The 23089-nt window shown below is 40.8% G+C and overlaps 1 protein-coding gene across 15 annotated transcripts in view; it reads left to right on the top strand.

Annotated features, from left to right (window-relative positions):
* The window catches only part of ehbp1l1a (EH domain binding protein 1-like 1a), a 36932-nt gene extending 13873 nt beyond the window's left edge, over positions 1-23059 (top strand). For 3 of the 15 annotated variants that reach the window (XM_031877680.1, XM_031877679.1, XM_031877677.1), the window contains 20 exons: positions 102-305; positions 420-560; positions 1852-2061; positions 2251-2310; positions 2398-2503; positions 10217-10282; positions 11599-14975; positions 15058-15112; positions 15348-15557; positions 15833-16417; positions 16886-19264; positions 19502-19595; positions 19746-19912; positions 20013-20061; positions 20156-20659; positions 20759-20810; positions 20995-21038; positions 21144-21255; positions 21535-21634; positions 22401-23059. In XM_031877680.1, the coding sequence (XP_031733540.1) occupies positions 102-305; positions 420-560; positions 1852-2061; positions 2251-2310; positions 2398-2503; positions 10217-10282; positions 11599-14975; positions 15058-15112; positions 15348-15557; positions 15833-16417; positions 16886-19264; positions 19502-19595; positions 19746-19912; positions 20013-20061; positions 20156-20659; positions 20759-20810; positions 20995-21038; positions 21144-21255; positions 21535-21634; positions 22401-22533 (8648 nt within the window). In that variant the 3' untranslated portion in view covers positions 22534-23059. Of the gene's footprint in view, positions 1-101; positions 306-419; positions 561-1851; positions 2062-2250; positions 2311-2397; positions 2504-6290; positions 10145-10216; positions 10283-11598; positions 14976-15057; positions 15113-15347; positions 19265-19501; positions 19596-19745; positions 19913-20012; positions 20062-20155; positions 20660-20758; positions 20811-20994; positions 21039-21143; positions 21256-21534; positions 21635-22400 lie in introns of those variants that run through there. The other 12 variants (XM_031877684.1, XM_031877683.1, XM_031877681.1 and 9 more) reach the window with 10 other exon arrangements.
* The last annotated feature ends 30 nt before the right edge of the window (positions 23060-23089 follow it).

The following is a 23089-nucleotide window of genomic DNA, read 5'->3' as shown; positions in this document are numbered from 1 at the left end:
AACACTTTTCTTTTAAATCACAATGATGCAGCCTGCTTTTGTTCTACCATTTCTTCATCCCTACTTTCTTTTCTTTTATTCTCTCCATCTTCCCCTCTCAGCCTGTCCCAGTGCCTGGAGAGCACAGGGCGTTCCTTCCTTTTCTTCTGCATCCTCCTCCTCATCTTCAGCTCCTCTTAGCTCCTTCCCTCTTATACCTCGGCCGCCTGCTGCTTCCAGGCAGCCCAAAGCTCGCTTCTCCTCTGCGGGGGAGCCGGGTTCCGCCCTCACCCGGCCCACCAGCCTGCCGTCTGCCCCCGAGACAGGTACAGGGACAGGTCCTGTCAGAGGCCGTTCATACACCTGTTACTACGCATTTACTCCTGTTCCTCCCTCCATCCCTACATGTTCGTTTTTCCCTTCTCCTTATTTTCTTCCAGCTTTGTGGCAGAGTGAATGGAGGCCTCCTAAATCTCAGGTGCCTCTAGCACAGCCTGCCTACTCCCCTAAGTTTCTGCATCTCTCTGCCAACGATCCTGGACAGCCTGCAGTGCTGCAGAAAAAGCAGATAGAGACGCCATGTAATTGTGCTCTACCTTCAGCCTCTCTGCTGTACTGTGTCTAACATTCGATGTACTTATATGTGGCTTTCATCCTTTAGAATAAAGAATTTACTGTTCATTTTATCTAGACCAACTAGCATAGTTAGAGATGTCAAGACATTAGGTTATGACTCTCATTGAATTCCTGCTGCCATAAATAGTCACCAGAGCACCAAATGTGGATTAATCCGCCACTGAAAATAGTCCCCAACAGACGCACTATTTCTTCCTGTTTGTTTGGTAAAAACTACATTGACCAGCTGTTTTAGGAAATGAATTCCAAAGCTTTTTTTTAAAGATTTATATCTTCAGTAGGACCAAAATATACATACATAAATACATATATTGTTTTGACACACATTGTGCGAGCAAACAAGACTCCCAACAATGCAGAATTCTCAGTAACACTTTCTATGACTCTCATTTCCATAATGCATAAAATAGTCATAATAAGTTATAATGTTCTTATAGCACTGTCTAATCATAGATATAAGCACCATATTCATAATGCTTCTTAACAATAATCTTTAAAAAATTCATAATGACAATACTTTATCATTGCTGGTCACTCAGTGTCATTTTGTGTGTGATGTTCCCATTATGCATTGATTAATGCCATTTTTTCGCTTTGTTTACTAAAGCAAACAATGAGCACTTAGAGGGATGTATAACCAGCTTGTAATGTATATCTGCCCGTAAACCTTCATTTACCAACGACCACTCCAAAAAATCACATTAGAATGCATTTTAACAGAGATTATAACGCACTATAACATGATTAGAATGTATTACAAATATGGGAATTATAACATAAATGTCATTGAGTGACTAGCAATTATGAATTCTAATGATACTTGACCATTTAAGTCACTGTAATATGCTTTATGATGAGGTATGATTATTGTTATAAAGCATTATGGATATTTACGAGTGCTTAAGACTATGATTATACAGAGATTTAATAAGACTATGATGCATTATAAGTATGTTTATATTGCAATATAGACATGGATTTCATAGAAATTGTTCTCTATGTAATAAATCAGGACACTGGTGAGAATGTATTAGTGGATTCACTATGAAAAGAGCTTTTGTTTGTAATGGTCTTTTCATTACATATACCATAAACATACAGAACTAACACTGGAGAAATGCCTGATGGACTGATATTGGAAAGCACATGTGTCGTTGATATTCCACCTTCCATTCCCTCCACTCCTCTCCTCCTTCCCATCATCTCTCTGCCCCCATCATGTTTCCTCTCTATCAGCTTCATCCTCTTTGGAGCAGAAACCCCAGGGAGGGTCTGGATTGGTTCCTTCCTGGAGACCCCAGGGCATCCCTACAGTAGAGACCCTCTCACCTTCTCCTTTAAGTCCTTCCTCTGCTCTTGTGCTCTCTGGGCCTCCTCCTCTTCCTCCTCCCTCTCAGCCTCATATATCCCAAACTGCCACAACCTCACACAGTGACCAAGATACAGGTACATAATCAAAAAGGAGCCATGCCGAGTGACTAAACCCCACCAATGTACAAGCACACGTCTCCCCCTGCTGGTTGTTTTCATTAAAGCAGCTAAACACTTGATACATAATATATGGTGCCATATGAACATCGAGCTTATCGCGTATAGTCCCTGTTTAATTCCTTCTATCCTTTTCTTTCGTTTCAGAATTCAAAAGACAGTTGAGCACGCTGAGTGAAGAGGACAACCAGTGTACGACTCCCACAAGTGAGCGTGAACACACAATGAGTAGAATAAGTGACACCTTTAGACAACGACTGCATGGATAACTGTGTGTTACTTCATGCTGTTCAGCCCCTGATCCCAGAGCGCCGGCCAGCCGGAGGCCAGAGTCGTCCAGGGCTTCGGAGCGGAAAGGAGACGGACGTTTTGGAATCGAAGTTGTGAAGACATCAGCAGGGTGAGTTCATATGAAAGGTTGCCTTTTTATCGGGTTTGGTGTTTTCTTAATATATGGTGTGGTTGGCATGGCTCTAAAGGACTAATCCCGCCCCGGATACTCCAACACTGTTAATGGCATCAATTTGTGGTGTCAGATGTATTAAATGAGTAGTTTGCTCATAGCAGCTGAGGAAACTCATCAGTGGTTGGAGCTGAGAGACCTTCACCGATGAAGAACATGTGATAGGGTTGAAAGGTCTCAAAAAAGCTAGTGAGTGGACCTGGATTTGTCAAATTTCTGATTTATCTACTTTTCAAATTAAAAACCACTAAAGTAATTCCCAAAATAATTTAGTAAAAAAAGATCTAAGAGGCAGGATATTGACGAACAAGCAACAAAATACAAAAATGAAACAGAAACAAGAAGAAGAGTGACATTGTCTTCCTTTCAACAGTGCAGAACAATACATTTTATCTCAACGACCAGTAATGCCATTTCGCTGAACAATGAAACTTTTCTTTGTCTTGCCTGTTACATCTTGATTACTGATTACAATTGTTTGTTTTGATTATTTGAACAAAATACAAAATTTGTCTGGAAATACAACCACATTGCTGCTACATGTATTTAACAGTGTTCGAGCATTTAGAGGTCGATTTTTCCTTTAGTGATAGGATTTCCATCAAACGTTAATCGCACTGCATGTATTTTACTGCTAATAACTTTTACTGAGTAATCATACATCGCAACAAATTATTTGAACAGTGCTTATAATATCGTATTCTATTTTATACTTGCATTTGGCAACTGAAAGACATAGGTCTATATTTGTATTAAAAGCCAAAGGAGATCTGCGCTGACTGATTATAGAGTTTGTTGAGAGATACATATTGGGGGTTTTTAGGACCAAACCTAAATATATAAAAACATATCTAATGATATTAATTAAATTCTTAATTGAATGCTTAATTGTCACTATAAATGAATGATTAAATCACAAATGAAATGGTCTGTGAGCTTTACTGGATGGCTGGCTACAGTAGTTGGCAGTCCCTGCAGTCGCTAGCTTCTTAACTGTGAAAACGTTGGAGTAACTTTTTTATTCAACATACGTTTTTTTTCTAAAACTGCTAATATTCAAAATTACACGTTTGGTTTCTCATCTCAAAAGTTTTCAGGAGTGATTTTAATGATGCAAAGCGTACGAAAGATACCCGTTGTTGGTCTGTTTCTCTTCGGTGCTTGGCCCTCGGGTATCTTTGGACCAGGTAGCCCACCTTCTGCCTATGGGAACAAGAAAGTGAGTTGCTAAGTCCTTCTGTGCCTGTCTTGTTCATAGCGCCGGTTAGCATCATAGTTAGGCCAGCCTTTAGCAAACCCCTGGAACACCTGGAAGGGTATAGCCAATCAGAAGCAAGTCTGTAAGACTGTCAGAGTTAAATTAAGGATCAATGAAAGTATAAATAAAAATGTATAGATAAATAAATGTTTTAACAAATTAATACGTAAATAGATAAATTAATATAAGAATGAATAAATAAATGTACAAATGTGAATTTCTAAATATATATATATATAAAAATGAATACATAAATACAAACTTTTATTTCAGACTCAGGGTCCAGATAAGACAGGACATTACATAGAATAAATTACATCCAATGGCCTACCAATGCCGTACAAAGAGACAGCTGTACCAATGTCTCCACAGCTGGGACTGGTAGCGCGTAGTACCAAAACTTATGTTTGATAAAACCAAGATGATTCAATTTTCAGAGTCATTAAGCCGGCAAATAAATTCATACATAAGATTTCTTAAAACAGTTCGCAAAGTATTGACTCCTGCAGCCACAAACACCATCTCGCTCTCTTAAGTAATATTCTCATGGCATCATTATAAGCTACTTGAAGTCTTTGTAATACAATAATGAATTTAACATTTATATATTCAATGTCTCCTTTAATTTGTGATTTATTTATTTATGGTGAGAATCTAGCATTACATTATTTATTTGTATCCTTTCTTATGTTTTTATATATTTAGTTTCGGCCCTGAAACTAAATACAGTCTGTTATTTTGATATTTCTTTCTAAACAAACATGGGTTTATGTTGCTAGACCCTACATTGACAAAAAATATTCACTGTATTAAAATGGTGGCTTGTGTGGCTCTATGTAGGAGCAGGCAGCCCACAGTATGTAGTCTTCCTCTTTTTGCAGACTGCAGTGTTACAAGGCTGTCAGCCAGGACTGCATCTAAATCTGAGGCTTAGATGAGGTTAGACATGATTTGTCCTGGTTCAGCCCAGCAATTGTAGGCGAAATGTGGTCCAGGGCTTTGGTCAATATTGAAGATGAGCACAGAACACTTTGTACAGGAAGGGATTGTGTCTGTGATTCTCCTGGCAAACCAGATTGTGAGCCTGAGCCCACAGCAAATGATGCAAAGTAAAGCCAAGCAATATTTTTGTTATAACCATTGAATCAAATGACCTGTGAAAGGGTTGCTAGTAGCCCCACTCTGCAGCTTTGTGCAGTTTCCAGATAATTGTTTTGGTTTGCTGATTTGTATAATTGATATATAAGCTTTCACATCTACCGTTCGTAGTTCACAAGCTCATACGTTGGTTATTTGTTACCCGGCCAGTGCAAAATGGGGAAGCCAAAGTAAATGAATGGACTGGTGAAGAACAAAATATTATTTTTAAAATTAAAACGAAAAAGAACAAACCTACCCAACAAACATTGAACTGAATAGTTGAGTATTCGGGTCCAGCCCTACCATTGAAATGTATTTGTAATGGTTCGCATGTCTCACGGAAGAAGTTAAATATCTCATTTTGATATAAAAAAATCCTTAGATCTTTCATGTAAAATGATGCAAGAATGTGGTACCCTCTGTTTAGCATATTCTGCTGCTTATAATATGTGACTGTTTCATCACTGCAAAAAATGTGTCATTACACTGCTTGTTGAGCTGCGTGTGAAATTGCCTAGATGTGGAATTTCAAAAAACATTCTTTGTACATTGAAATTTTAACAAAAACAACAGCAAGTGGCAAATGATCTGGCAGTGTGGTTTCAGTGTATTATTTGAAAAGGCTGTGGCTGCTTGGCTGCCTGGTCATTCGTTCCGTGATTTATCACAAAATGCTTGTTTGGTTCGTGACTCTGGTTTGAATCTCCTGTTATCCTTTGTAGCTCCATGTTACATTGCTCATTGGCTTGTGTGCTGTTCAGTGGAATTCTGCGAATATGGCCTGGATATGGACTGCATTACTGCGGTAGAGACTTTCCTTACGTCATAACGTCATAACTCTGATCCTCATTTGTTTGTCCCTCAGACCTGAGAGTATGGCCTCACTCCTGCCCCTAAGCCCAAGAAAGCCCGTAGCCCAAGGGCTAAAATATTTTGAGATGCCAAAAACACAGATGAATCAAACAGAATTAAGGCCAACAAGGACATTCCCGAGCATTCAGCCAACAGTTCCTCCCTTTGCTTCGGCACCTAATCTAAACCCTGATTGTCAAGATTATACCTCTGCTTCAGTCAAGGGGCCTTTGGTTAAACCGGGGAGTCACTCGTCCATGATGTCCATTCAGTTAGGAAATTCAATAGCCCAACCAGGGCCTGTTCAACACAAACCCATTTCTCCTACCAACCCCCTACCAACTTCCAGATCACTCCAGGGACCTTTGTTGCACTTGCCTCAAATTACTACAACCTCTGACACAAAACCGACAGGAAGGATAGGAGTGGCCCATAAAAAAGAAGCTGTAACTATGGATTTGGGGTAAGTGTAGCGTGTTACTCTGTCAGTTAAATCCCCATTTTTAAAAGCACACCAGCCTTTTTGTTCTGACATCAAACTTTGGTATACTTTATTCCTTCAGAAATCAGAGCATGGCTGCTCAGTCTGGAGAATGGTCCATTGCGAAAAACTCACAGCAGGAGAAGCCACAAAGTGACACTCGAAAAATAAGCCCTGTTGTTCCAATACCCAATATAGATAAGAAAACCGTATGCAACATGACTGCCTCAGACCAAGTCTCTTCAAGATTGGACTCTTTTGGGTTTCTCTCAGCACAGCAAGCCACAGTAGACAATTCATCAAAACAAAGAGAAGAATTTAAAGTGGATCTTGCATTATCTTCCACAAAAAGCTTTGATGTGCATTGTTTCGACCCACAATGTTCTATGGAGAAAGGGAGAACTGAAAATGTGGCAAGCTCAGCAGCCAGTACAGAAGAAATGTGCTTGTACATATCTAAGGTGGAACTTGGTCCATTATGTACAACATGGGATTCTATTTCTCATTCACCATCCACTTTACAGCCTGAAGTTCAGATTGGACGAACAGTAGGCATTCCAAGTATGATTAAGTTACAATCAAGTTGCCCACAATATTCCAAGATTCCTGGCATGTCATCTTTATATCAGTCAGAAATTACAGCTTGGCCTGATAAGAGGTTATTGCCTCAGAGGTTATCCAACAACAGATTTCCTATACTCCTGCATTCAGACTATAGCTCTCTTTATGAGGGTAGTACAGGAATTTCAAAAATGGTGGACTTAACACCGTCCTGCTCGAGGTCTGCCAGTATTCCTGGATTCCCATCTGCTTTGAAACGTGAGCCAAATGTGACTTGTCTTTTACCTATATGTCCCAGAATTAGCAGGATTCCAGGGTTAGCTTCTGCTGGAGCAGTGAATGGGTTTGAAAATAATGTTTGGGACAGTTGTTCTCTGTGGAAGAAACATTTGCAGATAAAAGAAGCATTTGTTTCACATATGTCTTGTGTTCAGGAGCAAGCTGTTACTGATACTAATATGGTTAAAGTCATGGTGGCCATGTTGCCAACATGTTCTAGAAAGGCTAGTGTTCCAGGGTTTCCTTCTGCACCATTGCACAAGGCTTCAGCTACGGCTAGTCTTCTCCCTACATGCCCTAAACAGACAATGGTTGCAGGTATGCCTGGTAGACAAGGAGTTATGGCATATAACGACAGCTGGCATATTTTAAGGGAACTTATTTTAGATCGACCATTGAGAAGTAATCCTACTCTGATTCGGGAAAAGTCACATGAGGATAAAGAACATATGGTAGATATGTTACAATCTTGTCCCTGGAAGGAAACCATCCCTGGTTTTCCCTCTGTGCCAAGAAAAGAACCAATTATGCCCAGTGTTCCATTTGCACCAAGTCAAGATCCTAATTTCCCAAGAAAAAACAGAGTCATTGGTTTTATCTCTAAGGAGCCAGTTGGTGCTCAAGGTGAGGGTTTGGATATAACCAGGCAAATGTTAATAGGGAATCCCTTAAGTAAAGGGAAAGTCTTTATTCCTGACAATTACCCAGGTACAAGTCAGGATCTAGACAAAAGAGAACTAGTAAGTACAGTGGCATTGTTTCCTTCATACCCTGTGAGAACCTGCCTCGTAGGTATGCCCAAAGGACCCCAGAAGCTGTTACCAAGTATTGTCAGTATTGTACCTATATGCCCTAAACAGACCCAAATTCCTGGAATGCTGTCTCAAAATCAAATCATTTCAGACAACAAAGATTGGCATGCCTTGAGGCAGTTGATCATCAAGAGACCAGAGAAGAAAACACAAGTTCACCTTGTTCAGTGGATACTGAAAGACACAGATATCCCTAAAGATATGGTTGATATGCTGAGAAGTTGCCCAAACAAAGCCAACATTTTTGGCTTACCCTCTGCTCCACAAGAACCCAGCATGGTTAATATAATGCCTTCATATCTCATACACAGTGGAGTCCCTGGTTGGCCTTCAAAGACTGGACAGAAATTCTGTTTGTCTAGCTGCAATGAATGGTTTGCTTCTAAAATTTTACATTGGGACAGTCCATTTATCATAAAGGAAGTACAGATTCTAAATGCAGTTTTGTGTTTTGATATAAACACTGCTGAAAGTATGAGTTCAATATTACCCTCTTGTCCTAAGAATGTTAGTGCCCCTGGGTTTCCGTCTGCTCTGACACTGACAATAACAGATGGCCCAACTATGGTGAATTTATTGCCAAGTTGTACAAAGGAATCTAGAGTTCCTGGAATGCCACTAAGAGACACCAGCAAACAATCAGAGTGGCTAATGGAAAGTAAGCCGATGCTACTTCCTAGGGAGAAGTCGGCATTTAAGTTACATTTACTGGATGTTAATGTGTTCTATTCTGATTGTGATATGATCATAAATATGGTATCAATATTGCCATCTTGCCCACAGACAGCCTGTTTACCAGGCTTTCCATCTGTGCCATGTCAGGTGTTAGCAGATATACCAAGTATGATCAATCTGTTGCCTACATGTCCAAGACATTCCAGCATATGTGGAATACCCTCTAGATACTACAGTTATTCCGATGAGGCAGAATGGAATGTGTATGAAATGCCAGCATGGGAAAGGCCATTAAGAAACCCAGGGAGACTGTCAGTAATACATGATCATAAAATATATTTTACAGAAAAGGCGGTGGTTAAGGTTATGGTATCAATATTGCCACCCTGTCCAAAACACTCATTTATTCCTGGAATCCCCTCGAAGGCAGGAGAGAGACAAGTGGAAGCTGTGATGAGAGAGCCTCAAAGCATGTTAAAAACTGTAGCCACTTTCCCAAAACACAGTAAAATTCCAGGCCTACCTGCAAAGAATATAGCAAAAGATTCGGATGGCTGGTATGTGGACAAGGATGTAGTTTGGAAAAGCTCATTTAATAGAAGGTATGGAGTTGTCCACCAAGATTTTACAGTTAAGGATACATCATATAAGGACAAAGAAATCATGCTGAGTATGCTTCCATCATGTCCTCGACAAGCCCTGAACCCTGGATTTCCATCTGCTCCACAATCCCAGGCTGTTGATGCCATTGTGGAAAAACATCCAGATATGGTAAAGTTGCTGAAATGTTGCCCACAATGGTCAAGTATCATTGGTTTCCCCTCAAGAGTGTCAGCTATTTATGATTCTAAAGTAGGGTGCTGGCCAGTGGTGATGGTAAAGATGCAAGACTGCAGTTCATTTTACACAAAGTATAGTTCTCCCCACAAAGATATATTAATGGCAAGTCTTTCTCTTGAAACTTCTTGTCCAAACATTGCTCTCAGTTCTTGCTTCCCAACAGTTCCAATGCCTGACATAAACCGGAATCCGAATATGGTAAATATTGTGCCATCTTGCCCAAAGAAAGCCTCTGTTCTTGGGGTACCATCCACACATGTGCACCATTCAGAACAGGGGTGGCCAGGAACAACAATAAATGAAAATGAAAGAGAAAACCTTACGAATGAACAGCTGTCACTGGAAGAATGTTACTTTTGTAAGGTTTCTGTCAGAGAGGGATCCAAACTGTTTATATTCCCGAGCCAAGATGTACCAGAGGATGTACAACAAAGAATGTCAATAGAGTCATCAACCTGTCCCATCGAGACCATTGTCAAAGACTTACCATCATCAAATTCTGTGGACCAGCCATCCTCCAGAGTTAATAGAATTAAGATGTTATGGGATGAGGCCAGTCCAATTAGATTTGACACAGAGAAAACTAAATCCGATGTGTGCTCAGCTTTGGAGAGATGTAAAGATGGACAGGGCTTTCCAATACCGATTGAGGCTGAAGAAAAAGCTGTTGTAGAAAAAGGGTGAGTTAGAGTTCTCTTTGTGATGTCAGCAGTGTAGGTTTTTAAACATCTGCTTTTCGATTCTGTTTTCAGAAACTTGCATTGCAGAATGTGGCACTCCATTCCTGACATGCCACTATTCTTGAGTGTTAGGAAGAGGTGGGTTGCCTTGGTTTGCACGGTGATGCAATGAGGTGATGCATTTCCACAATAACGCATTTGCTTTATCTCAGCACCATCTGACTGCAAAATCTGCATTCCTTGTGTGTCATACTTTGTTTAGCTTTGAGTTATTCTGTGGTTCAGTGTTTCCCTCTTGTCACTTGTCATTGTGTCAGCCCATGGGGTCAAAAAGATATTCAAGAAACTAAAATATCAATGTAAGAAAAGGGGCAAAGAAGCAGAGACTTTTGTAGTGACTGTGGAGAGTCATGGTTCCATGCCCATAGAGAGTCAGATAAAGCTTTGTCAGTAGAGTTAATAGGCGTTATTACTAAGCATTAATGACACTGTGGATGAAGGGTGCATTAGATACTCTAAGAGTGGGTAAGTATGAGAGAGGCTAATACTTAGCCTCTGCTCTTGTCAGATTGATATCAGAGTAGTGATGTGTGTTGCATGGTTTTAATTTATAATGTCCTCTTGAGGTAGGCTTCATTTCTTGCCATTCATAGTAGCATTGTCGCTTTAGCACTTGTGAGCAAAATGGTTTGCTATAGAGACCAAATTTATAACAAAACAGAAGCAGAATATAAGTGCAAGTCAGTTTGGAAAACCATCAATAAATACATAAAACATAAAAACCAACAAAGACACATTGAAGCTAAGTGTAGAAGTCAGATGACTACAGAAAGATTAATTGTTAAAGAAATATTTGCTTGTTGGAGACGAGTTCTGTGTCGGTGAAATTCTTGATTTACAGAAATCCAAAAATATTTCTATGGAAAGATCCAGTTCAACATTTACTTTCAAGCACTTTGTTTTTTATATTTTACAACTCTTGATATTATATAAAATATTTTGAAGTAATTTTTCATTCAAAAATAACGCTGGCTTTACTGCACTGGCTGTTATAGTTGTGGAATCAACCTGCTGTGTCGTGTTGTTTTGTTTGCTTGTAGCTTTTTAGCTCTTGTGGACGGTTGTTTAATACAGGCTGTTTGGAGTGAATAGCATGTGTTGACATTGCATGCATTAGTGTAAAATACCTATCATAAGAATGGTAATGAGTAGTGATATAGAGTTTTATTTTCAACGATGCTATATGTAAATTTGTTGTAATTATACTGTCAAGCACTGCTTACTTTCTCATCAATTGATTGAGGTACACTGTACCAGGCTTGCATTCTATTGTGATGAAAATATGTAGAATTACAATGTAGCTTGTGGGAAGGCTCTTACACATTATTATTTTACCTGGCATCTTTCAATAGAAAACTTTGACTTTAACATACTTTAATTTACCTTCTCTTTAGACATGAAAACATGGTTTCACTACAGCCATCATGCCCAGTTGTTGCTGGTGCAGCACAACTCTCATCCCAAACCCAAATAAATAATGCTGAGCAGCGGTTACAAAAACATCCCACAAACAGGACCATAGTATGGGAGGAGCTACCAAAGGCACCTACAGTAAAATGTCCGACAGACCAGACCATATTATGGGAAGAGCTACCAAAGGTGACTACAGAGGCAACTAAAAACACATCAGAAGAAGAAATGGAAATGACAAAAGAAAGGGTCAGTCTCTCTTCCATGATGTTAAACACTGGTGATGAAATGAAGAGATATACAGAAGCTGGGATTGTTGATCAATTGCCAGAACACCCAACAGTTAGCGACATATTTGAATTCACTGCTACTGCTAAACAAACAGATGAATGCCTACTGGACAGCAAGTCTACTTGGGATACGCCATCAGAGGATAATGACATTGTGGATAAAACATCTTCCCACCCTCATGCACAATATGTGCCATACTATGTGAAGCCTGAAATGCAATACAAACAGTCCACTTTCTTGGTTGTCTGTCCCAGTGTGACAAGCATTGCTGGCATGCCATCCAGATTACCCATAAAAGAAAAACACTGGCTTATAGATCAAAAGCCAATTTGGGAGAAACAATCAAAAATTAAGGAAATATTACCGCCATATGCATTAAAGGATGATGAACAGAACAAGAAGCAAATGGCTTTACTTGTACCCTCTTGCCCCAGAAAGGCAATAAATCCAGGTTTTCCTTCTGCACCACAATACAGTTTAGTTTTTTATGGACCAAATCTGGTGGATATTTATCCCAGTTGTCTAAGTGTATCCAGTATACCTGATGCACCATCTATTGATGAAGCCAGCAACAGATCATGGGTATCTCAGCAGGCTCCACTTTTGGAAAACAAAATTAAAACTGAACTTGTTGTAATGACAGCGTCACCAAAAGAGAAGAATGAAATTAAACTGGGAGCTTTGGTACCAACTTGCTCAAGACATCTTTGCATACCAGGCATCCCATCAATTACACAACCTGCTATAGCACATCATGGATCAGATATGATTAGCCTTGTAAGATCTTGCCCCAAAACCTCTTGTATTGAAGGTGTTCCATCATTAATGGAACCGTTGAGCAAAAGCTGGGCTACAGATTTCAAGCCCTTAGGGGTAACACAGACAAAACAATACATAGTTATGATTGAAGAGAGACCTCACAACGATGACATGAATGATGACATGAGAGCCATGTCAGCTTTAGCCCCAACATGTCCAAAAGAAGCTTGTATTCTTGGATTTCCATCTGCCCTGGAACCTACAGTAATCTATAATGGTTTTAGTATTGTCAATCTCCTTCCATCTTGCCCGGCTGCATCAAGTATTCCTGGTTTTCCTTCAATGCAGAAAGATGACAGCAAAGACTGGAACACTTTTCATCAGCCGTTATGGGAGAAGCAAATGAAAAAGAAGTCTATATTACTACCGGACAACGATAAACTGGATGAAGACATGAAAGGAGTTGTGTCTCTTGCACAAAGTTGCCCAAGAGAATCACTCATCTTTGGTTTTCCCTCTGTCCCAAAACCCAGGATAAATAATGTTGACATGACAAATATGGTCAGTCTTTCAAGCGCATGCTCAAAAGTGTCACAAATACCAGGATTTCCATCATCTAATTTTTCAAAAGAATGGACAGTGAGCAGGAAACCACTATTTGAACCAAGATTAAAAGAAAAGCTGGTGTCATCGATAGACAAATGTGAAGGAGATAAGAAAGCAATGAAAGCAATGGTTTCTCTTGTACCATCCTGTCCAAAAGAGGCAAGGACGCCAGGATTTCCTTCTCATCCAAATTCCAAAAACATTAGTGCACCAAATATGATCAGCCTTTTACCATTGTGCTCGCAAGTTTCCAAAATTCCTGGATTCCCATCAATTGATGGGGATATAAGTGTGGGATGGGTAGCAGAAAAGGGGTCATTGCTGAAGAGCCTACCAAAGAAGAAGGTCATATTTGACACATCAAATAACAAAAAGATTATGAAGACTATGGTTTCCTGTGTACCATCCTGTCCTAAAGTGACAAGAGTCCCTGGTTTCCCATCTATTCCAAACACTAAAATGGTGTATTATGGCCTAAATGTAGTCAACCTCCTTCCTTTGTGCCCCCTAGTTTCTCTCATACCTGGATTTCCATCAGTTGAAGGGCACAAGGAAGACGGATGGTGTGCTGAACTGGGTTCATTGATGCAAAGACCACAAAAGAGCATTTCGTTTAGGATAAACAGCTCACCAATTAACATAGACAAACCAAACAACATGCTTGCTTTGGTTCCTTCTTGCCCAGGAGCATCAAAGATTCCAGGTTTCGCATCTGTTCCCAAATACAATATGCTGAGTCTTGTACCCGTTTGCTCCAAAGTATCCAATCTCCCTGGATTTGCATCCTTTGAAGGGGCCTCAAAATTCCAATGGATTTTTGATCCACACACTTTGTGTGATAAACCATCAAAGGAGACAGTATTCATAATGCGCAGTCCAAATGAAGACAGAGAATCTGCAAAGACAATGTTGGCCTTAGTGCCATCTTGTCCAGAGGCATCCACAATCCCTGGGTTCCCCTCTGCACCTCGAACCAAATCCAAGATTGAACCCAATATGATACGTTTTGTACCTTGCTGTTCCAGTGCTTCAAGTCTCAAAGGATTTGCATCCATGACTACAATCCCAAAGACAGGGTGGCTAAATGAAACAAAACCAATTTTGCTAAAGTCTCAGGAGAAAAGGGCAGAAATGATTTTAACACTTACTGAACAGGACCAGCTATCTTGCTACAGCATGAAAAGCATGGTGACATTAGTGACATCCTGCCCAAAAGAAGCCAGAGTACGTGGTTTTCCTTCTGCTCAAGTTGTAAACAGACCACCAAATATGGTCAGCTTATACACGTCTGCTCCATGTGTTTCATGCATCCCAGGTTTCCCATCAGCAAGGATGCTTAGCTCTCAATATATAAATATACAAATTAGGACAACACACAGTGAGTCCTTGTCTGAGAAGTTGCAGAATGAGAAGATTTGTGTCATTGCAAAATTCCCAGCCAAACATGACCAAGAAGAAATGAAGTACATGGTAGCAATGGCTCCATCATGTCCACATTTAACTCAAATCCCTGGGCTCCCCAGCATTTCACAATTGAATTCAGCAGAGAAAGAAACTATGATCATTCAAGTCCACTGTTCTACTGGGAAGCATACACCACAACAATTGCCTCATGCACAGTCAACTCAGTCATATCACAAAGACCCAAGAATGCCTGGTGTTCCTTCCACATCTCTTAGCTTCCCCAGCACAGCACTTGCATATGGTGAGACATTCACAGTGTGAAGATTCACTTTTCTATGTCTTGTTTCTTTTTGTGTATTTTACTATGTTTGCTTTTATGACAGAGGAGAAATTCAAAGGCGGTGCAAAGCAAAACATAGACCTTTGTGTAGATAACGGGTAAGTAAAAGAGCCCAGTGCTCTTGCATTGTTTGCTGTGAAAGGGGTCAGTCTAGTGCTTGCCTAACATGGACTGTTTTGACATACTGTATATACAGTAGTTTTTGTAACTTGACAATACAGTGCATGGTAAACTTCAGTATCTCTGTGAATGCTGTAATTCATTCGATTTTGTATCGTGCTGCTGCCCGAGTTCTGTGGATCACACCTTAAACTGTGGTTTCTGGGTCCTCAGCAAATCACAAGTAGAAAGGACAGTAGCAGAGGTAGCCCAGACAAAAGGGAAGAAACCATTGGACACATCAAAGCCAGTGGGAGTCTTGGGTTGGGAAGTATTGGAGGCAGAGGGAACGATTACAGAAAAACAAGCAAAGTCCTCTTTGTCAGCAAAAGAGGAAGAGGCGTCCGGATTAGTTAAGGCTATTGTTGGTGTTTTCCACAAAGGGTAGGTGTAAGACTGGCCTGAAACTAATAGTGTGAAGCATGCGTCATAGTGTGCATCAATTATTGGTACCCCTAAATGGAGATATTTCCCATTCCACATTATTATGTATCATGCTCATTCTATTTTTCTATTCAGATTTTGACATTTCAAAGTTTGGGGTAAAGAAAATAACTGGACAGCATTTGCATGGGAATTTATTTTACTTTCTCCAGTACTCACTGGTTTCTACAATTAGTTACATGTTTATTGAAACCATTGTTTTTGCATGGTTCCAGGTTTCATTCACTCACTCCAGTATCCATGTCTCACAGTTATGAAACAGTAGTATCCATTTTGGGGCCGTCTAGCTCTACTTTAGCTGAAGTGGAGCACCAACCCAGGGCTGCCTCTTCTATGGATCTGAAAGACAAGACACTGACTCCTTCAGATGAGTTTTCAACACATTTTGCTGGCAACACTACTTCCATACAGAAGATAGAGGGCCAGCTTGAAGACATTCATACCAAACATAACATTGAATATCCAGAAAGTGCTGAGCCTTACATGTTGGACTTGGAAGGTGATCGATCAGCGTCTCCATCACCAACTACCGACAGTGATGACAGGTTTTTGGTTTGTGCAAGCATAAAGAAATGGCCACCGCTGACAGAGTCAGATATCACTGAAATATCAAAGGAGGATAGTGAACAAGTAGAGGAACAAGAAGCCTTTCTTGATCAATTGCATACAAAGGAAATATCTAACACAGGGCAGGACTCGCATTGTACAGTGTACATTGAAAGCTTGTTAGCAAGGCAACAGACTGAGACAGAACAGGATGAGGTTAGAACAGAGTCAACTTCATCACAGCTGGATAAAGGGTGAGTGTTGGGGGACAATGACCCAGTAAAGTGTTTGGTTGCACGGTGTGATAGTGTATATGTTCTGCGTTTTTGGCGATAGCATTGTTTCTTGTTCTGCTTATGAGCGCTTGCTACTCAGGAAATTGTGATGGTCAACTATTTGTGATGGCCGTAAAGATTGGCATTGTTATATGGAATGGTAATGTTAACTTTTTTTAGTGGTGTCTTTTTAAGTCTTGTAGACTTAGGGCGACTTTGTCTATAAAGAATGTGCTTTATATGCTGCTGTGTTGTTTCAATGACAGTGTGCATGTACACAAGTAAAGCAGAATATTGAAAACGGTCAGTTTTGTTTTACAATTTGTCATATGATTTGCTGACTGTCTTATTCAGTTGAGCATATTAATTGGTTGGAGATAAGGTGCATGGTACAACTATATGGCAAAAAACAGCAAATTCTGAAGCTTGTCCTTTCTCTTCCTTAAGCCCCCAACAAACAAACATGGAAGAAATTTCTGCCACTTCCCTGCAGCCTACATCAAATGAGTCACTGATAGATTCCAAAGTTCACGGAGAGAAACTCATGGACAAACCCTCATATATTCAGGACATTAGTCCAGATGGACCACATGCTGGCATTGCTGTCCGAGGCAGAAAGCCCAAGAGAAAAGTTCCAGAACCTCAACAGAAACGGTTTGATCAAGAAAAAGACACTATTCCATCACGACCACTCAGAAGGAAGGATAGTTTAACCCCAGACCGCAAACAAAAATCTAATATTGTGTCGGTCAATCTCCTCCCTGAGGTTGTTCCAATCCAATCTCTTGGGAAAGATGCTACTGGTGAGATACAACCTGCCACTGCCCCATCTTGCCGGATAAAGAAAGGAGCCAGTAGCATCCCTGGTGTACCTCAGAATGGTCATGCCCAAGAAAGTGACTATAGACAGAAAGGAGAAGTTGAATCTGTGAAAATATCCATGGATGTTGTTGCGCCTCCTCGTGTGAAAAGAAGAGATGGTAGTTTGCCACCTGAAACGCCACAGAAAACTGCCCCTTGCAAGCCTCTAAGGAGAAAAGACAGTGTGACTAGAGAGACATTTGTTCCCAAAACGAATGACCAACAGGATTTGAAAGCCCAAGTCAGCTCTGCTTTGAAAACTATGGATCCTGTTCCTCCTCAACCATGTAAGAGAAGCTCTGTTGTCTCAGATGCTCTTGAACCTTTACAGAGCATTGATAAACTTGGTCAAACAGCCACTGAAATGATCCCTTCACAACCAGTAGGAAGAAAAGACCAAACAATCAAACAAGAAACAGATTTTGTTGGGAGTGCCTCTCTACAGGCAGACACAGAACTGGTCTGCTCAAAGCACACAGAGCAAACCTCTCATACTTCAGAATGGCTTAAGAAAGACATTAATACATCTGTCCAGGCCTCTGCTCATGTAATTCTTCCCTCAGAAACAAAGGGGATTGAGAGCATCACACCAACGCCTGAACCAGAGATGTTTCATGTTGAGCAAACTGCTTCTCTCTCAATCATCAAGAAGATACGTCTTCCACAACGTGGCAAGAAATTGCCCTCAAGCAAATCTGGCAAAATCGGCAGTGACAAGGAGTCTGTAAAACCAGTCCAGATAACAAACACTGTTAGGGACGACATAAAGCAATCAAATATTATTGGTGGTGACACATCTGTTGATACGATTGACATCACGTCTTCTCAGAAAATAGAAGATTCATCAGAGATAGCAGAAGCAGACAAGGACAAACAAACATCTCTTTGTATGCCACGGCCACGTGTGAGGAAACGTGTCAGTGGCTCCTTCCCAGATGACGTTGCAGCTATGGTGAGCACATCCAAGCCTTCCCATGGAGAAGAGGGACAGGCAGCAAAGCAAGATGGTCCTTCATCCATTTCCTCAACAACTAAAGATTTGTCAAAAGTGCAAGACAGCAAATGCTTTCCCCCTTTGGGTGATCAACCTTCTTCATCCATAGATCAACCTTCTTCATCCATAGAAGTAGTGACTCCCGTGAAGTTGAGGAGAGGTAGATTGATCATCGAGGGCAGGGTTCAAGTAGAGAAGACACCAGGCGCTTCAAGCTTACCTGTACCAAAACCAAGAGTAAAGAAACGTCTCAGTGGGTCATTCCCAGATGCCACTACAATTTCTGATTCACCACCTCCCTGCCTGCCAGACACAGTAACTGACACCACTGGTGATGAATCAGTCCAACAGAATGAACAGTCAAGCTTGCCAGTTCCATTGCCACGGGCCAAGAATCGTCTCAGTGCAACTTATTCAGACAGCACAACACCGGCAGACAATGTATTCCCTTTGGAAATGGAATTCTTTCAGAGAAACCCAGAGGATACATCTGCCACCGGCAAGCAAACTAAGGAAAGCTCAACATCGCTGGATTCAAGTGTGATCTCTGAAGGAGGTTTCGTCACAATCCAAGGAGAAGATGATGGGGCATCTGAGTTGGAACGAGAAGTGTTGGAAGCAATGGGAGAAGAAGAATTTCCTCAGGTCAATGCTGTAGAAGATACTGAGAAGGGACTGGATGAAATCATTGAAGGCTGGACCTTTACAGAAAAACCTGTTGCCACAGATGACTCAGAGAAGGCTGCAGAGTGTGTGTCTGAGCAAGCTGACATTGAAAAAGTCCTGGGAGAAGAGGTTGATAGGTCTCTTTCTTCCACTGTTGCATCTTCTCAGGATGACTGGCTACATGTAGAGGATGATAAAGACAGTGAACCAGTGGAAATAAACTCAAGGAAGGAAATAAGGGACGAAGAGTTGGACTTTGGCTTTGTGTCTGTAGATGTAGATGCTGGTTGTTTAGAGGAAGAAAGGTAAGATTAGTTAGTAAACATACTGAATACTTATAACTAACTAACTCTCTACACAATATAAATTCTCATTTGTATGTCCTAATTATTTCCTAATTATCTTAATTTCCTAATTATCTAACATGGTGTGGTCTTATTATCAACATGGTTTACAAAATCATCAATAATCAGACAAACATGTTCTTAAAGAAATTGTGGAATTCAATTCTCACTTTGCTTTGTTTTTGTGTGTTTCTCCAGGCAAAGGGAGAAGTCGCAAGTTGCTTACATCCACCAAGCCAGTGAAGTAACAACACCTCAGAAAAGACCTGCAGATGGGGCTGCCTCTCCGGAAGTATGTTAAAGCTGCACCTATCAATATTTATGTATTACAATTGATCAAATAACTGAGAATAATGTGCAAAATGTCGCTCAGATTGAAGAATTATCATTAACTGCAGTTATTTACGATCCTTCCCCAATATTGTCATTGTTTGTGTTCTAGGGCTTTTCACCCACTCCCAGCTTAGTGACATCGAGTCAGTCTCTACTGGACTGGTGTCAGGACGTCACGCAGGGTCACAAGGGACTGAAGATCACCAACTTCAGCACCTCCTGGAGGAACGGCCTTGCCTTTTGTGCTATTTTACATCACTTCCAACCAGAAAATATGTGAGAAAGCTGTTGAAAATAGTTGGCCTAAAGATAGAAAGAGTGTTGTATTTTTCTTAATGCATGCACTGATTTATGTGTCCTCTCTTTTTGTTCATAGTAATTTTGAAATGCTGGACCCGTATGACATCAAGCACAACAATAAGAAGGTGATTGTTAAATAGACCAACATTGCATAATATAACTGTTTCTCGCGTTGGTTGATGATTCCCAATCTGATCTATTTTCTTTTACAAATTGCAGGCCTTTGACGGCTTTGCCGAACTTGGCATTTCCAGGCTGATGGAGCCTTCAGACATGGTCATGCTAGCAGTGCCTGACCGCCTCATTGTCATGACCTACCTCAACCAGATCCGCACCCATTTCACAGGCCAGCAGCTCAGTGTGCTCCACATAGCGAGAGATAGCAGCGAGTCAAGCTATGCAGTTGCAGGGGACCGGGAGGGCCAGGAGGACCCAGAGGCGACTGTTCGCTACTGTACCCAGAGGCTGCAAGAGGAGGGTATAAGTCTAGACACCAACGGGACTGCAGGCACCACAGAGGCGGCAGACATTATAACCAGGGATGTTGTACCTCCTCCCAGAACCAAACGGCTGCAGGTTGCTGGGGCTCAGCTACCATTGGCACCGCCAAGGACTCATTTCCTGTCCAAGACTGGTTTCTCTCATGTCAAAGACGCAGATCTGGTCAAGAAGCGTAGGTCACAGCGGAGGAGTGGGTCATTAGAAGAAGGAGAAATATCAGTGGTATGATTCCTAATCGCCTTATTCATTTATCGCCTTTTTATTTTCGTCATTGCATTTTTCTCTTATCTGTGATGTATGAGGAACTTTGTTTGTCTGCAGGTTGTTGCAGGCCAAGAAGACAGTGTGATTACTCGGAGGAAGTCAGACACTGGTTAGATTTCATAAATCTGTGTTAACATAAACATTAATGAATCCACCTTTTAAAAAAACTGTTAAACTCCTTTTTTTGACACCTTCATTTGGACCTGGTGATTTGGAATGTTTTTCCTTTGTTGAAAGTAAAGTTGTAAAGCATGGCTTCATTCATACAAGTGGTATTTGTGTTTGTCTCACAGAAACAACAGAGGCTGAAGTCGAGGAGGGACGACTAGAGGGCCAAGTCAGTCACCCACCATTCTTTTCATTGCAGGGTTGAATATCTACAAGTGACCCTAACTTTCTGTTAGGTAATTGTGTTTATTTGTGTGTGTATGAATGTATCCAGGACCCCAGCCAGTATGTGCGGAGTCAGATAGAAGCCCTGGAAGCGGAACAAAGTCATATTGATAACAGAGCAGGTGTGGTGGAGAGGAAACTCAGACAACTCCTGGAAACGGGTAAGATCATCTACAGATGGGTGCACAATGAATGAAAAGCACATGCTATTCTGGGTGACAGTAATATTTAGAGGGAACAAGGGTAGAACTTGTACAGATTATTAACCTTAAGGAAGAACATAATTTCAATGAATAATTTGTAATGTGAAGGCACTAATTAAACAGCTGTGGTATAGATATTATTCATTCACTGTGAAACTCCATTATTCCATTGTAGGAAAGAAAGAGAAGGACTATGACTAACAAAGGGGGTTATAGTAATGTGATTTTCTCCTGCAGGCAGTGACAAGGTGGAGGAGGAGAGGTTGATCCAGGAATGGTTCGTGCTGGTCAACAAGAAGAATGCTTTAATCAGGAGGCAGGACCATCTGCAGCTACTGTAAGACATCCACGACACACACTGCTGGAAGCATTAAAACACACTAGAATCGATCGTTAAAGGTGTCCAGCAGTTCTCGCTTACTGTCTGTAAACACCAGGCGGCAACCTTTCGGTTCTGCTCTGGCATTCTCTCTACTGACCATCAGGGGGCGACTCCTCCGGTTGCAAAAAGAAGTCTGATTGTATAGAAGACTTCTCACTTGATTTATCACCTCAGTAAACATTGTAAACATGAGTTTATGGTCTCAATCTCTAGTTTCAAGTCTTCTTCAATACAGCATGATGTTCATTTAGTAAATGATGGTCCATTAGAGAGTGCTTTCAGTAATTGTTAGTTTCCATCCAGTTTCACGTCACTGCAGCAAATATCTTGGGACATTTAAGCAGCAACGGTAGTTCTAAACTTTGACAGAGGAAAGAGAACTAAACATTTAGCTGCTGAAATAATGAATGAAGTTATGCTGCTGCTCCTTGTGCTCACTATCTCTCACTTAAAATCCTGTCCACTCAAATGAGCCAATGAAAGATCCCGATGTGAGAATAACTTTGCTGTTGTCAGTGGGCAGGATTTCTGAATACTGTTAAGCAAGCAAAATGAGAAGTTGTAGGTAACGGTCCACTCTTGACCTCTGATACGAACTGATACTCACAAACTTTAAGGAAATAGCACGCAAATAAAGCAAAGAAATAGGGAAGTTTGAGACAACTCTCCTCCGTGTGCACAGATGTCAGACATGTTGACATGCATCTCTTGTGATTGACAGGCTGGAGGAACAAGACCTGGAACGAAAATTCGAGCTGTTAAACAAAGAGCTGAGGGACATGATGGCAATTGAAGGTACGACTTTACTGCTAAACACACACCGCTTCTACATCACTCCACAACACAGTCCTTAACACCAAGCACTGAGGTCGAATGCTCCGATTGTAGCCTGTAGTGCTTCTCTATAATGTACCAGTGTCAGAGTATTAGATTAGATTAGAAAACTTTATTAATACCCGGTGGGGAAACTCATTTGCCACCATAAACTCATACAGACAACAATAGACACAGTCCTCAGTGCGCAACAGACAAAAACACATTACAAAGAATAAATAACACCAGGAAATGCCATATGAAACATGATTGACATCAGAAAGATGCTAAATCTAAAAACCACATCTAAAGGTGTTCATTCAAAAATCGAACTGCTGCTGGAACGAAAGACCTTCTGAGTCATTCAGTAAAGCAGCTAAAACAAGGCATTTATATTTACATTGAAGTTACTTATTTGTATTACCTACAGTAGATTGGAGAAACAGACTGGAGTACCAGCACAGGAGCAACGTAATGTACTGCTGAGGATGTATTTTAAACACCTAAAATAAATCAACATCAGTTTCAGAGTACACTATATTTAGAATATCCATCCATCCATCCATTTTCCACCGCTTATCCGGGGTCGGGTCGCGG

Source organism: Anarrhichthys ocellatus, unplaced genomic scaffold (genome assembly GCF_004355925.1).
Source record: "Anarrhichthys ocellatus isolate YVR2014 unplaced genomic scaffold, GSC_Weel_1.0 scaffold144, whole genome shotgun sequence".
Classification (NCBI taxonomy): Eukaryota; Metazoa; Chordata; class Actinopteri; order Perciformes; family Anarhichadidae; genus Anarrhichthys; species Anarrhichthys ocellatus.
Note: the sequence above shows the minus strand (reverse complement) of the source record. Positions and strands in the feature narration are given on the sequence as shown.